The sequence below is a fragment of the Amborella trichopoda genome, chromosome 4, assembly GCF_054954075.1.
Source record: "Amborella trichopoda isolate Santa Cruz 75 chromosome 4, AtrichopodaSantaCruz75HAP2 v2.0, whole genome shotgun sequence".
Classification (NCBI taxonomy): Eukaryota; Viridiplantae; Streptophyta; class Magnoliopsida; order Amborellales; family Amborellaceae; genus Amborella; species Amborella trichopoda.
In genome coordinates this window covers 59,478,967-59,493,789 of record NC_142339.1, presented here as the reverse complement: position 1 = coordinate 59,493,789, position 14,823 = coordinate 59,478,967, and the positions used below count along the sequence as shown (strand labels likewise).

Sequence of the window (14,823 nt, the reverse complement as noted above, 5' to 3'; positions counted from 1 at the left end):
TTTTTTGAGAAAACAATATTTTTTCCCCGGGTGAGCAAAAGAATATTGATTGGGTGGTTTAGAGGGAGATTGGGTTGGTAGTCTTATTTTAGATGAGAAGCTGCAAAAGCGGTTTAGAAAAGGTCTTGAGGTTTTAGCTATTATTTGAGATCTGGTTTGGTGTATGGTTTTCAAAGAGAGATTGCTATCTAAGGACATGCCCTAAGAAATTGAGAAGTGGTATGGAATTGTGTTGTGAGAGCATTGGGATCATGCCCTAAGAAATTGAGAAGTGTGGAATTGTCTTGTGAGAGCATTGGGGATGTGATCACGTACAAAGATGGGTTTGGGTGTTCTCAAGGATCTTGGCTGCCTGTCCTATGTATTTTGAGGCTTTAGATTTCCAATTAAACATGGATGAACTATGCTTTTGCCATGTGAGAAAAAAAACAAGGCTTGTATAAGTGAATAGCAATATTTATTCTACATGATGGAAGTGGGTCTTAGTTTGATTTTAGCTTGCACTTAATGGAATTTGGGAAAAAATGTACTGTTATATTTAAAAGTTGCAAATTTATAGGAAAATATTTTTTGCTCCATAAGGGAGCATACCAACCATGAGTAATGGAGATTAGATGGAAAAAATGTACTGTAATATTTAAAAGTTGCAAATTAAAGGAAAATATTATTTCCCCCACAAGGGAGCATACCAACCATGAGTAATGGAGATTAGATGGGTAGTTGTATAGTGTGTTATCCCAATGGAGCCATGCTGAATTATGCACTTGGAGATCATATCCTTGTACTAATCCTGTTAACTTTTGAAAATTAACATTTAATTAAATTATTCTCTCTAAAAGATAAACTCAAATTACCCTTGTATTGATTAACTCTTCAATACTTGTCAACACAAATCTTTTTTAAGTTTTTTGGCAGTTCCAACGAGGAAATGGTTCCCTATCTCACTTAGGAATGGAACTCAAGATGTCACATTGTAGCGTCTTGTCACCTTGGCTACTTAGTCTATTCCTTTCAACACCAATCTAAATCCAATGAACTTATAACTGTAAATTAATTCTTATAGTATTATCATCACTTAGAGTTTTTTTCTAATAAGAAAATTTACCCAATTAAGGCGGCAAAAACATGGCACTTTATTAATGAAAAATCTAATTTATAAAAATAGTCTAATTATTCTACTTGCTTCTTTAACTTCAATAATCAATATTAACCAAAGAAAAAAAGGAAGGGAAATTTTCGTATAGATCTTTAATTCTTCATATTATTTCATGGTAGACTATCTTTCCATTTTTCTTTCAAGCAGCATTAGGAAGCCTTTAAAGACTTCACCATACCCCTTCATCTATTATCTCCATCTTTTATTGACTTTTGACTTTAAAAATTAGCTCTCAACAAATATTTACCATTTCAACTCAAAAACTTTTTAACCAATCTTTTTTCTCTTTCCACCCATCAAAAAAGTTTTTGAGTTAAATAGTATAAAAAGATTTGTTGGGAATAATTTTTGTGGTAAAAAAGTCAATAGAAGAGGGAAATAAGAGATGAAGGGGTATGGTGAAATCCTTAAAGATTTTCTTATGCTGCTTGAAAGAAAAATAAAAGGAGGGTCTACAGTGAAATAACACGAAGAATTAAGGGTCTATACGAAATTTTTTCAAAAAAGAATATTACTTTGTTGGCTTTGAGAACTGTAAAGAACATTTGACTTGAGAATGCGCTCAAGGTTAAGTCATTAAAGTAGCAGGTTGTCACATAATAATGTCTTGAGTTCCATTCTTACCTTGGGTAAAGGGATCCAATCTCCACAAGGGCACCTAACAAAAAAAAAAAACTACTTATTGACTAACACAAAAGGGTTTTAATTAGGCAAATCAAGAGGTCTTTAAAGGTTTTAGGGTTTCGACGAAAACCTACAAACATATTCAGCAAAGCTTTTGCAATTGCACGAATGGTAAAGGTTTTAGGGTTTCGACGAAAACCTACAAACATATTCATCAAAGCTTTTGCAATTGCACGAATGGAAATGTAGAGAAATCTATTGACGATCTGTACATGAGGGCAAATTGCAAGGTTGATTGGCTCTGGGAAAAGGTTTCGTCCTTCTGAGGGGCGGACAGCTACCTTGGGCAGCGTTTTGGGGGCCCATAGGGCCGTTTATTTTGCCGTAAACTTGGTACACACGTCCTCTTGACCCTGATGAAGAAGCCTCAGAGAGAATTTTTGAAAAAAACCGTAGAACTGGATATTGGTTTATTTGGACACAGTGGAAGCTCTTCAATTCATCGGCGGTAAGAACTAGTCCTCTATGAAATTAAAATCATTTTATTTAATTGTTTCATTTCAAAATGAAGTCGTAACCAAATTTAGGGTCAATGTTTTCAGATTCGCTACGAAGTCTTTTTCGGTTTGGTGAGAAAAATAAAGCAATATGGTGCTTTGGCCGATTCGGGAGAACAACACAAACTTTGTTTTTTAAGTTTATATAAATAAATTAGATAGTCATATATAAAAAAAAAAATTTTTTTTAAAAAAATAAAAAATACTTTATATACACACACCCACTAGAGAGAAGGCAGGAAGAGGAGCTGTTTTTGTGATCGAATTACGGAATAGATATACGAACTGTATAGAATCATTCACTGGAATGGGATAAGTGATTCTTTTATAGGATTCAAATGGGATATTCAAATCCATTGAAGATGCAATGGCCTGAAGCAGACCTGAATATGATCGATGTGGCAGCACCATGCTTCACTTCGCTTCTGTCTAGGCCTAAAATCTGAAGGCTTTGGCCTCTTCGGCCGAAGCGACCCGAATTTGGCAACATTGTTTAAGGTTAATAGAAATCCCGGACTTTGATTTTACACCATTCCCTCTAATGAAAAGTTTATATAAGGTTGAAACTTTTTTTTTTGAGACGAATATTAGGTTGACACTTAAAAAATGTATAGTTAAGTGTACCTCTAAAATCCTTTTGAAAAGGATGTTTTGATGTTGGAAAAATATCTAATTGATTATCTTGACATTGAGATAATAAAAATAGTGTATCCAACTGAATATTTAAACGGTCAATTTTCAAGATTTTCATACGTTTATGGATCTGTTTGATTTCAACCATTTATAGAGTTTAAAATTTTATAATTAGAGATAATAATAAATTCTCACACCATCTCAAAAATTTTTGACTCCAAAATTGCATCATGACAAAGTTTGGAGGTGTACACCAACATTGCATCGCATGACAAAATTTGGAGGTGTTTTTATTTTGATTGTTTATTGTTGCAATTTATGCAAACCACACCCTTCTCTGTATTGCATTTTATCTTCATTCCATTTTCTCTCTCCTAAAGAAAACCCACTTATTCAGGTATTCGTTCAAAAATTCTTTTTCGATTTTTTGTCGGGACCAAATGGATGTTGCAAATATCAACGTGTAACCCTTAAAACCCAAAATACCGGAGGCCGAATGCTATTCTTGGCCGCCGCAAGGCAGACCAAATGTTTTCCAGGCTGTGTCGCGGCCGTCTCCTTCTAATTTTTTAGGGGTGGCAGTGGACTGGGTGGCTCGGCCCGGTCTACCCGACTTTAAAAAAATTAGGGCCTGGGCCAACTCTTATTCTTTCATCATTTTTTACTTTATTTTTCTTCAAGTTTACCCGACCTGGCCTCGATAGAGCCAAGCTGTGCCTGGGTCGGCCCTAAGTGACATAGGGGCTGGGCTGGCCCAGCCCAGGCCCGGCCCGTCAGTTGCCGGCCCTATAATTTTCCAATAGCCAATGTTAACTGAATTGAGATTGTTCTTGTTTCTCCTTTGCCTGTGGGAAATTGGAACATTTCTACTTTTCTATTTCTTTCTTATAAAAGAAATAAAGAAAATATAATAGCAGTAAAACCTAAAAACCCCAATCTCTTGTCAACTACCCCATTCCATGAACAAGGGTTTTGAAAAGGATCAAAAGGAAAGGGCAAAATAGTAATTCATATCCTAACAGACATTCTTTTATTAAGCCTACATCACCCAAAGTTTAGGAAATGACCCAAGGGATGCCCTTGTGCATGTGTTGATTACTTTTGTTAACAGCAATTCTTGTTAATTGGAAAAATAATAATTATATGGAGCAAGGGTAATTATATTTTGTACCCTATGAATTTTTTTCTTTGGAAAAATATACAAAAAGACAATTAACTTTAGCACAAAGTCACAATTATTTTTAGCAGCAAGGTATGAAATCGGGTGGCTAAAAGGTCACAATCACCCTTATAATAGTCATGTTACATGAAAAAAAAAACAAAAAAAAAAATAAATTTAGCTTCTTTGGTTTTTGGGACAAATTTCAAGGATGTAAACCCTCAATCCCTCTAGCCCAAGCTCATGTGTCTACCATTGAGTGGAAAGTCCAGGCTGTTATGACTGACATTTTCACAGTAATTGGAGCCATTTTCATAAAATATAATGTTCAAAGTATGCGTGCTTTGTCTCCTTAACTCCTATCCAGCAATTGTTACATTCACTTGAGCCAAGTGATTTTCCACACGGAAGTATACTATCCATCCACTTCCTCAGGAAAAACTTACATTAAGTATATTTTTGTTATCTCAAATTTTGGAAATGTGATATGGAAACCAACCTTAAAGAAAAGAATCCATTTAAAGTACACCTTCAAATTTTGATGTAAAATATTCTTAAGATTATCTCAAAATCTATATTCATATCTAATTATAAAATTCTAAACTCCAAAATGATTAAAATCAAGTAGAGCTATAAACATATGAAAATCTTGAAAATGGACGGTCTAGATAATGTGTTGTAAGATATATCATTTTTGAGACTCAAAATCCATGCTTTTTTTATAGTCATACATCTCAACGTCGAGATGATCAATTAGAGAGTTTTTCAAAAACAACCTTTTCCGATATATTTTTGAGGTGCATCTGTAGTTCTACATTTTATGGTTGCAATCGACTTTTCTCCGGTGTGGTTTGCATAAAGTTGCAATCTTAAACAATCAAATTAAGGTGTACCCCCAAACTTTATCCTGAGATGTAATTTGGATGTTGAAAGTTCTTAAGATTGTGCGATAATCTATTTTTGTATGTAATTATAAAATTTTAAACTCTAAAAATGGTTCAAATCAAGTAGATCTATAAATACATAAAAACTTGAAAATAGACAATCCAGATAATGTGGTGCAGGATGTGCTTTTTTAGGATTTGAATATTTTTTTCCTTTATATCTATACATCTTGATGTCGAGATGATTAATTAGATGTTTTTTCAACATCAAGACAACCTTTTTCGAAATATTTTAGAGGTGCACCTTAAGTCTCCATTTTAAGATTTCAACTTCATATAAATATTTCCTTTGTTAAATGTAAATAAAAAAAATATACTAGAAGTGGATGAAGAAATAGAATTTTTGTCCAGAAAGTCTCTTCTTTACAAGTTGGAAAATGAAAAGCGTCTCACAAGCAAAACAACCTCCACCAATTTTTGGGTTTAATAGTAAGCGAAAAGTTTAAATAAGGTTGCAACCTTAAAATGTAGAAGCACAGATGCACCTCAAAAATCTATTGGAAATATTGTTTTAATGTTGAAAAAACCCTCTAATCAATCATCTTGACATCGAGATGTATGAATATGAAAAAAAAATTGTTTTTCAGTCCAAAAAATAGTACATCTTGTAACACATTATCTAGACCGTCAATTTTCAAGATTTTCATATATTTATAGATCTACTTGATTTTAATCATTTTTGGAATTTAAAATTTTCTAATTAAGTATGAAAATAGATTTTAAGATAATAATAAGAATTATTTACAATAAAATTACATATTATGATAAAATTTTAAGGTGCGCCTTAATTGGATTGTTTAAGGTTGCAACCTTATAGAAACCACACCCTAATAATAATGGGATTCTACATTACAAGACAATATACTTTTCGCCACGATCACCCACCCCTAATCTCGGGGTATAGTGCTGTCTATCTGAACCAAGGTTCCAGATTCGCTTCGGAGTTTTTTTGGTCTGGTGAGAAAAATGAAGCAATTTAGTGCTTTGACCGATTCGGGAGAAGATTTTAGATTTTTTTTTTTTAAACAAATTTAATGTAAATAAATTTTAGATATTTATATATAAAAATAATGAAAAAATAAAAAATAAAAAATATATAGATATATTTTTATTTAGGCCGAAGAGGCTTCGGGTTCAGCTGAATCGGTCCAAATAATACCTGAATCTAATCGAAGTCACTCGAATCTAACTGAAAGAATAATAAGAGGCTTCACTTCGCTTCGGTCGGGGTCTAAAATCCTTGATGGTTGAAAGCACAGCAAATTTGACAACACTCAAAAGTCTTATTGTAGACTCTTCCCCAAAGCAAATATTATTTGATATTTGGTTATTGATTAGGTGGGAAGATGGGTTTCCGTGGCACAAGGAAGACGTAACCATGAAATTAAGAAATTGAAGGCATTATCTCTATGCATGCTTTGTTTATATTTCTTGCTTATTTGCATCTTGGGTAGGTTGATTTGTAATTTAACGTCCCTCGTAAAAACCGGACTGGACAATATCTTGACAAAAACTAATTTACAGCACTTAAGACATAGTCAAGGGCCTCATATGTTGTGAGCCAGCAGGAGCAAACAATTAATTTAATAACTCTGACAAATGATAGCTGGTTTTCTTGATATGAAATCTTTTTGGGATCGACATTAGAATCCCCAGTTGCGTACTATGAGGATTTAGATAAAAGTTTACATGGGGCATCAACTTTATACGGTAAAAATGAGACGTATTTGAAAACCCCATCGAAAAAAGCTGTTTTGACATTGAAAATCCTTTGATTGACTATTTCCACGATAAGATGTGTGAATATATAAGAATAAATAAAATTTAAGATTTAAAATTATTGCAATTTGAAACACATTATCTGGACTATCTATTTTCAAATTTTTTGTAAATCAGTCTGCCATCTTAGAGCTTCATTAAATTATTGAAAATAGCTCTTTCAAGCCATTTTCTAGAGGTTTTTCACGAAAGAATGGCATCTTCCAATAGCGTTTGGAGGTGGGCGCACTGTTTATTGTTGATCCCCTCTGCAAATTGCAATTGAAAAACAAAACAAATTTTTTTTTGAGCAGCATAACACCTAGATCTCACCATCTTAAGATATGATGGTTTCGGATATATATATATATATATATATATATATATATATATATATATATATATATATATATATATATATATATATAAAGATGAGATTAGCCCACTAACTCATATGAACATATGAACCCAACGTTCTAGATTGAATCCGAGCCGATTTGATGATCACGAATGTCCGGTAGTGTTTGAATTTTAGTTTTTTTTTTTACAGATCCAAATCATTTGAAATTTTAGTCGTGTATTCATCAAAAATAAGTGAATCTTTGAAAAACATCAAAAAAATATTTTATACGAAATAAACTGACCAAAATACCCCCAAAAAGTTTCGAAGGTATTTTGGTCATTTTATTTTTTATAAATAAATTTTTTTATACTTTTATTAGGTGCGCATTGATGAGAAGAACACATACTTAAAATTTCAAGTGATTTGAATCTGTAGAAAATAAAATAAAATTTAAGTACTACTGGATATTTGTGATCATTAGATCGACTTAAATTCAATCTAGACCGTTGGGTTCATATGAGCTAGTGGGCTAATCCTATCTTTTCCTATATATAATAATGATCTTATGGGACCTTCCTATACCCATGTGTAGGACGCTTAATGATCACTATTAAATTTAGCACAAATCTGTAGAAAAATTATCATAAGTATGAGATTTGATTTTTCTAAAGATTTGTCAAAAAATTTAATGATAATCTTTTAAAGTCTTACAGACATAAATGTGAGAGAGTCTCGTATGATATTATATATATATATATATATATATATATAGTTCTTGCTCAATTTGTGTTTTGGACAGGTGCGTCACTGGGTCGAGTGATTTACATCCAACCCATAAAAATCTGGGTCCAAGATACTCCAAGGTTTTACTGAAGGAGCAAATGTGCATTTTGCTCCTGCGAGAGCATATAAATGTCTCGTACAGAAAAATGGGCATGTCAAAACCTGGGGATTAGTTTCCCGCCATAGAAGGGCTCCATTAATAAATAAATAATTTGGGAAAGGACAAGTGTTCGATAAGTTTTAAGAGAGAAATTCAAAGATATCATATCAAAATGGCAGTTCGATTAGTTTTAAGAGAGAAATTCAAAGATATCATATCAAAATAGCAGTTCGATAAGTCTTAAGAAATAAATTCAAAGAAGAAATCACTTCGCATTCACCGAAGATTTCCCGACAATTGCTGAAATTTCGTATGCCAACGCTGAATTATAACGAAATTTCGAACATGTCAGGAAATTTCCGAAAAACCGTATAAATTCATCCACGTGACCCTTGATTTTTCATGCATTCCATTTCCAGCGTCCTGTTTCACAGGCATCTTCTGCAACACTGAAGTGATAAAAAAATAACTGAGAAAAAGCTTTAAGAAAATGAGAATGGAGTCCATTTATTCAACCAACCATCACCAAGCATAGAAGAACAAGTTACCACCCTTAAAACCCAGTTCAAATAAGTTCTTCTTCTGAGAAAGAGGGAGAAGAAGTATGGAATTCCCTCATAACCAGCATGATCACCATGCCCGCCACCACCGCCACCACAGCAAACCAGAGGAAGACCAGTCTCCTGGCCAGCATTTTCCATACCCTCGTCCATCTTCAACCCCATTTTATCTGCCTCCACCAGACCAATCTTTTTCTCACCATGAAAGTTCATACCCATCTTCCTATGTTGCTCCCCATCATGGCCATGACCGCGGTCATGGCCATCCTCATGGCACTGCAATTTTCCCATCAGTTCAGCCCTCCTTTTTCCTTCCTCAGGGACGTGAAGTTAGGGTTTTCTGCAAGGCTGGGAATGGCTTCTCTCTCACCATTAGAGATGGCTCTGTTGTTTTGGCTCCCTATGATCCAAGTGATAAATTCCAGGTATATTACTCTCTGCTTTTCGATTTTTTTTTATTTTGGGGGGGGGGGGGGGGGGGGGGGTGTTTCTTTTGCTCCTTTTCTTTTCTTTTTTTTTGTTTTTACTATCTTGCCTTTTATGACGAATATGCTGATTAAGTTCATTTTTTTGGGGTAAATATGCTGATTTAATTCATGAGTTACCCAAAAGTATAAAAAAATGGGTTTTTTTTTTTTTTGTATATTTCATCCACTGTCCACCTGGCCCTTGTCCCCCCCTTTTTTTTCCCGCATTTTCTAGTTGAATGGGGAATAAATTGTTGTTGTTTACTTTTATAGTTCCTTTTTTTCTTTTTGTTCCCAGCTTTCAGTTTGTGACAGATGCGTGATTAAGTTTATTTTTGGGTAAATATGCTGATTAAATTCACAAATCAGTCAAAAATAAAGCTGGGCTTTTTTTTTGTAATATTCATTTTTAATGCGATTCCGCCAATATCCTGTGTTTTCTACTTGAACGGAGAATTATGAGAATGCTGAAATCTTTTACATGCATATATGCAGTTCTTTTTTAGAAATTTTAATTCAAATATTATTCTATTAATTTTACTTGAGAACTAGTTACCTTGCTGGATCAATGACATTGTGATTACTCTGTTTATTTTGATGGGACTCTAAATTTAAAGGATGTCATTCCAAAATCTCTCATGTGTGGTTTAATTTACATTAGGATGGGTATTATGCCATGCACCTATCAGCCATATGAGATGATTAATCATTGATCATTGATCATTGATCACGATTTTTATCATGAAAAAATAGCCAGTCATCAAATTTTGTTTAATTTGGAAAAAGAAGAAATGCCTAACTTTATCTTATAGGATAAATTGTTTTTTTTTTTTAAACTTTTTTCCTTTCAGCATTGGATCAAAGATGAGAAATACTGCACAAGAGTGAAGGATGAAGAGTCCTTTCCTTCTTTCGCTCTGGTGAATATGGCAACTGGTCTAGCCCTGCAACATTCCATTGGAGGAACTCAACCTGTAAGTCTCATCCCTAAAACTTATGCTTGAATTTGAGACCAAATCGCCCGCCTTTTACTTCTCGTGGATTATATATGGGATAAATGATGATGCAAATGTCATGCATGAAGCCTTATATCTATGTTAAATGGTCTCCTTTGTTTCCCCACTTTTTGTAGAATGTACAAGAAGCGCCTTATTGTTTGATATTGCACAAACAAATGACGTTGTTAAATGGTCTCCTTTTTTTTCCCTCTTTTTGTAGAATGTACAAGAAGCGCCTTATTTTTTGATATTGCTCAAACAAATGACGTTGTTATTTCTCTGGAGACTTGGTATGTTGTGCTTATTTGCAGTTTAAGTTCAGTGGACATTCCGGCAAAATTTCCTACAAATTTTACAAGGTCCAGGTATGGAACCTACCCTGGACCTGAGGGTTGGGTGTAGCCCAGCAGGCCTGGATCCGACCAGGTTCATGTCTGGCCCCAGGTCAGATCTGGACCTTGCCAGGTAGGAGTGAACCCGACAAGGACTCGAACCATTTGCAGCCTTAAAATTATGCCAGAAGCTTGGTGACTTGCTGTTATGGGAATTATGTTTGGTGCTGCTTTATTGTTCTCCCAAAACACCATTAATATGATTTTATTATTTTTATTTGGATATAGCTGAACATAACACCTTCTTTACATGGAGCAGTCTGGGTCGACACAGTTGTCTATTTTTATGGGGTTATTTGGAGCACAATTGCTCTTTGGAATATCTTTCTTAAAGCATGTGATATTTGATTGCACTAATTAGCAAGTTATAGTATTTTATTGTTATTTTGAATGATCTCCAAATAAAATGAACCTTCCAAGGAGAAGAAAGCACATTCTTGCAAAGAAAAAATCACACATCAAAAGAATGCGTCCTTTACAAAACTGACTTTTGTTTGATTTCAAAAAACTAAGGGGGTTTATAACAAGAAACATCAGTAAAATCACTGGTTGTTTGATTTCAAAAAACTGAGGGGGTTTATAACAAGAAACATCAGTAAAATCACTAGTTGTCTCTTGCTTTATAACAATACAAGGGATTTATGTTAAAGTTTTGAAAATTTGATGCTCTGTCAACTTCTTAGCTTTAGTTTTTGACCTGGCCCAAGTATTTAGCCAGTCATAAATTTCCTTTTGTCAAGGAGGCAATCTGATAGAATTTTAGTTAGAAAAAAGTGTATTTTTTTTTTAAATTTAATACTTGAGGCATTCATTTTCCATACATGTCTAATCATATATGAAAAAAACCTAAGTTTCTTGTTTAATCATTTAGAAAACCACACCCATGCCTTTGCAAGACAAGTCATCCCTCCTCTCCCTGTGACATTATGCTTTCTACCGAACTTCTTTATCTCCACCTTGCAATCTCTGTTCTCCTTTGATCACTTTCGATCCCTTCTTTACCTCCACCTTGCAATCACTATCATGCCACTCCTTCCTCTTTTCACATCATACACGTCTTTAACAATTGTGATTTTAAGCATCTCCCCCCGTCTTGCTGCCGGGGCTAGCAATGGGCAGGGTAGCCTAACTTGGCTGAGCTCTGGCCTAGGCCTGCATATGTTACCCTTGGCACCAGGCATCATGGCCTTGCCCGGGCTAGGCCAGGCAGTTGTTTGCCTAGCCCAGCCTGACCTGGTCAATAGAGAGGAAAGGGCTGGGGCCATCCCATTACTGGGCTTGGTCAGAGCTTTGTCCTGCCGGCGGGACCCAGGCTGGCCCTGGCTCTGTCCCTGCTTGAATCCAGCTGATTGCTAGCCCTATTTGCCGCTAATCTTCTCATGTGTGCTAACGCTACTCCCACCCACCTTTCCCTACCTCTCCTTTTGGTTTTGTTTCCCTGACAGTTTCATGCTCTTAACTTTTGCTTTCTCAAAGCACTTCTCTTTCAGGTTCCCCTATTACTTTTAATTCGGTTTCTAGCTTCTTGTCCTTTGTGGGTTTCCTAGGAAGGAATTCCTTTCACCCTTTGCTCAAAGCTCTGTATCCCTCCCCATCCTACACCAGATGCACTACCTTCCTTTGATAGTTGAGATTTATAAATGCATATACATCACATTACATAAAAATTTTGCAGCTAGGACAGACACTTAAGTCATACATCATGCTAGTACATGATTTCCCATGTAAGATTGGGTCCATCTCCAACTGTTTCTTTTACTAGGGATTTGGCTTCCCAATTTTCTCTGCTAGTTACTTCGGGAAAACAAATGGACATACTAGTTGCCAATATAGGCTTCTCAAAAGGGCTCTTGCTTTTGCCTAAGACTTCATATTTTTGTGAGTGTTGTTACTGCATGAATTCATAGAACTTATGACTGCAATTTATATGGGCTTCAACAAAATTCTGTTTCCAGTTGATAGGGGAAAAAAAAAAAAGAGAGCAATTTCTTTCCTTATAGGCTAGACAATAATTTGAATGATTTTGGAATTAGGCTGGTCATTTCCCCTGGGGAACATGCTCATTATATCCCCACATTCACAGTTTTATGATTTATCAGATTTCTATGAGAGAGAAAGGGACATTTTGGGTAATAATGTGCCTTCAGCTCTGTTTTCTCTGGTCACTCAAGAAATAATGCCACTCCTCATGACCTGTTAATAACAAATCAAATCTGGCAAACTAATAAAGAAGAGTCCAACTAATTTGTTCATAATTTGGTTCAGTGGTTTCGGTTTATGAGGGCACAAAACAATAATCAAGGTGCAAATCCCAGCGAAGCCACCGATGCAAAATGAAGTGTTGATAAACTAGTCTACTCGTTTTCTCAAATAAATTTTTGTATTTGAATCTTTATACATGTCTTGGCATTAGAACCCCTGCTTGTTCCTTTACAGGTTCGCCTCATTCCATATCCAACTGATAAGCTTGACATGTCGATTCTATGGACTTTGAGCAAGGACTTAGGTGACGGTTTCAGAACGATCAGAATGGTGGACAATATCTGCCTAAATTTGGATGCTTTCCATGGTGACAAAAACCATGGAGGAGTTCATGATGGCACAGTTGCTGTACTGTGGGAGTGGACGAAAGGTGACAATCAGCGCTGGAAGCTTTATCCATACTGTAAGAACTCAACTTTGCTCTTCCTTGGTGGAAAGTATATTATAGTCCAATTAACTAGGGAAAATTTAGTCCACTGGGGTCATCATTGGTGATGAAATAGTGGGTGCTGATGCAGAGAGAGTTGAACCTACCATTGGTGTAATTATTTTTTAATTTTTTGGTGGATCCCACTCTCTCAATCACTTTCCATCATATCATTGGATAGTGATGGACCCGATTTGAATATGGTGTTCCATGATCCATTTGATCCTAGTTGACTGTCCTTCTTGAAATTAGCTGGTACATGTTTATTAACTTGAAATTTGTTCTCTTTTGTGTGAATTGGAGACAAAGAACACGTCTAAGATTGCATTTCTAGATTAACCAAATAAACAGTTTTGAAATACAATCCGTTTTCTCGGCATAACTAGATATTCCAAGGATCACCTATTCAATATAATTCTGTGTTTCTTTTTTGATTTTCATCCCCAATTTTTCACAAGTTTTCTAGAACCTAAATACCTAATGGTTTCTGGTTAATATTATATACAGGTTATTTTCTTTATGTAATGTGGTGTCAGTTTGTAAAAGGTTTGTTATGGGTAGTGGCAAGACAACATCAAACTTGGGAAATTTTTTGATCTTTTGAAACAGCCTTTTTTATAATTGAAGTGAGTTTTACATCAATCAGGATGTTGGATTGAAACATGCAGCTTTCCTTCAAATTCAATTTAAACTTTCATTCCATGGCACTTTCTCTTTTACTTTTTGTGGATATTATTATTGAAAAACAGAATGTTATTCTTTTGGGTGTATTGATTGTCCTCTTAGATCATCACTGCTACTTTCATTTGGCTGAAATTTATGTGAGCTTTTCTTGAACTATCAAAGAGAAATTAAAAGTATAATTTCTGGTCAAGAGGGACAATTGGGTCACGCATTTTATTGATCAGAGAAGGTAATGCTAGGGCTGGCAATAGGGTGCCCGGCCTGAAAAACGAGGGCCTGGGCCACATGGTGCCCCAACGGCCAGGCCAGGTCCATGGCTGGCCCAGCCCCGTCCAGGCATTTCCCCTTGATATTTCTGCCCCCCAAAAGAATTTATTTGGCACGGCCTGGCTAGGGCTCCTTCTGCCTGGTTAGGGACTCACGAGAGGCTGGCGCCAGTGCTGGCCCACCCCAGGTCTGGACTGTTGCAATCCCATGCAAGATTAGATTGGTGCTTTAGTTAAAATAAAGTGCTTGGTTTCAGTTTTTATTGCTTAATGAATGAATTGATTCCTTTTTTTTTTATTCAATGGCACAGGATATCCATGGAGACTGTGAAACTCTTGAGCTCTTCCTCGATACGGATGTTTATGGCTACTAGATGTTTCATCAGGGCTTCTCTTTGATGTTTCGTTTGCTGCTTGATGTGTGCTTGAGTAATAAACAACAATGTTTCCCTTTCTAAACTCTATATTTAGGTGTGTGCTTCTAAAAGCTTTACTTGCTTGTTTATGTAATACAGAGGCCCTCTCTGCTCTTCCTTTGGCAAGATTAGATTGGTGCACCTCTTAAGAACTATGTTACACTCTTTGGTAAACTGTTAATGGCCGAGTACCTTAGCTGAGTCGTTTTTTTGTATACTATTAAATTATGTTATACTCTCTAGATGTGGTTTAAAAAAGAACTAGGCTCTAGACTTGCTAGCGTCCTGAGCTCG

At 35.4% G+C, this 14,823-nt stretch overlaps 1 protein-coding gene across 1 annotated transcript; it reads left to right on the top strand.

Annotated features, from left to right (window-relative positions):
* The first annotated feature begins 1,877 nt into the window (after window positions 1-1,877).
* On the top strand, window positions 1,878-14,744 carry LOC18422030 (ricin B-like lectin R40G3). Its single transcript, XM_088866179.1, has 5 exons — window positions 1,878-2,288; window positions 8,477-9,042; window positions 9,936-10,058; window positions 12,911-13,139; window positions 14,425-14,744. Coding segments are annotated over exons 2-5 (735 nt in total). The 5' UTR covers window positions 1,878-2,288; window positions 8,477-8,661; the 3' UTR covers window positions 14,427-14,744.
* Window positions 14,745-14,823: the final 79 nt, after the last annotated feature.

Bases quoted from the DNA above. Each gene is read 5' to 3' on its own strand.
- LOC18422030 (XM_088866179.1), top strand. From the start codon at position 8,662: ATGGAATTCCCTCATAACCAGCATGATCACCATGCCCGCCACCACCGC. The intron at 9,043-9,935 runs GTATATTACTCT...TTTTCCTTTCAG, and splicing joins ATCCAAGTGATAAATTCCAG to CATTGGATCAAAGATGAGAA. The intron at 10,059-12,910 runs GTAAGTCTCATC...GTTCCTTTACAG, and splicing joins CCATTGGAGGAACTCAACCT to GTTCGCCTCATTCCATATCC.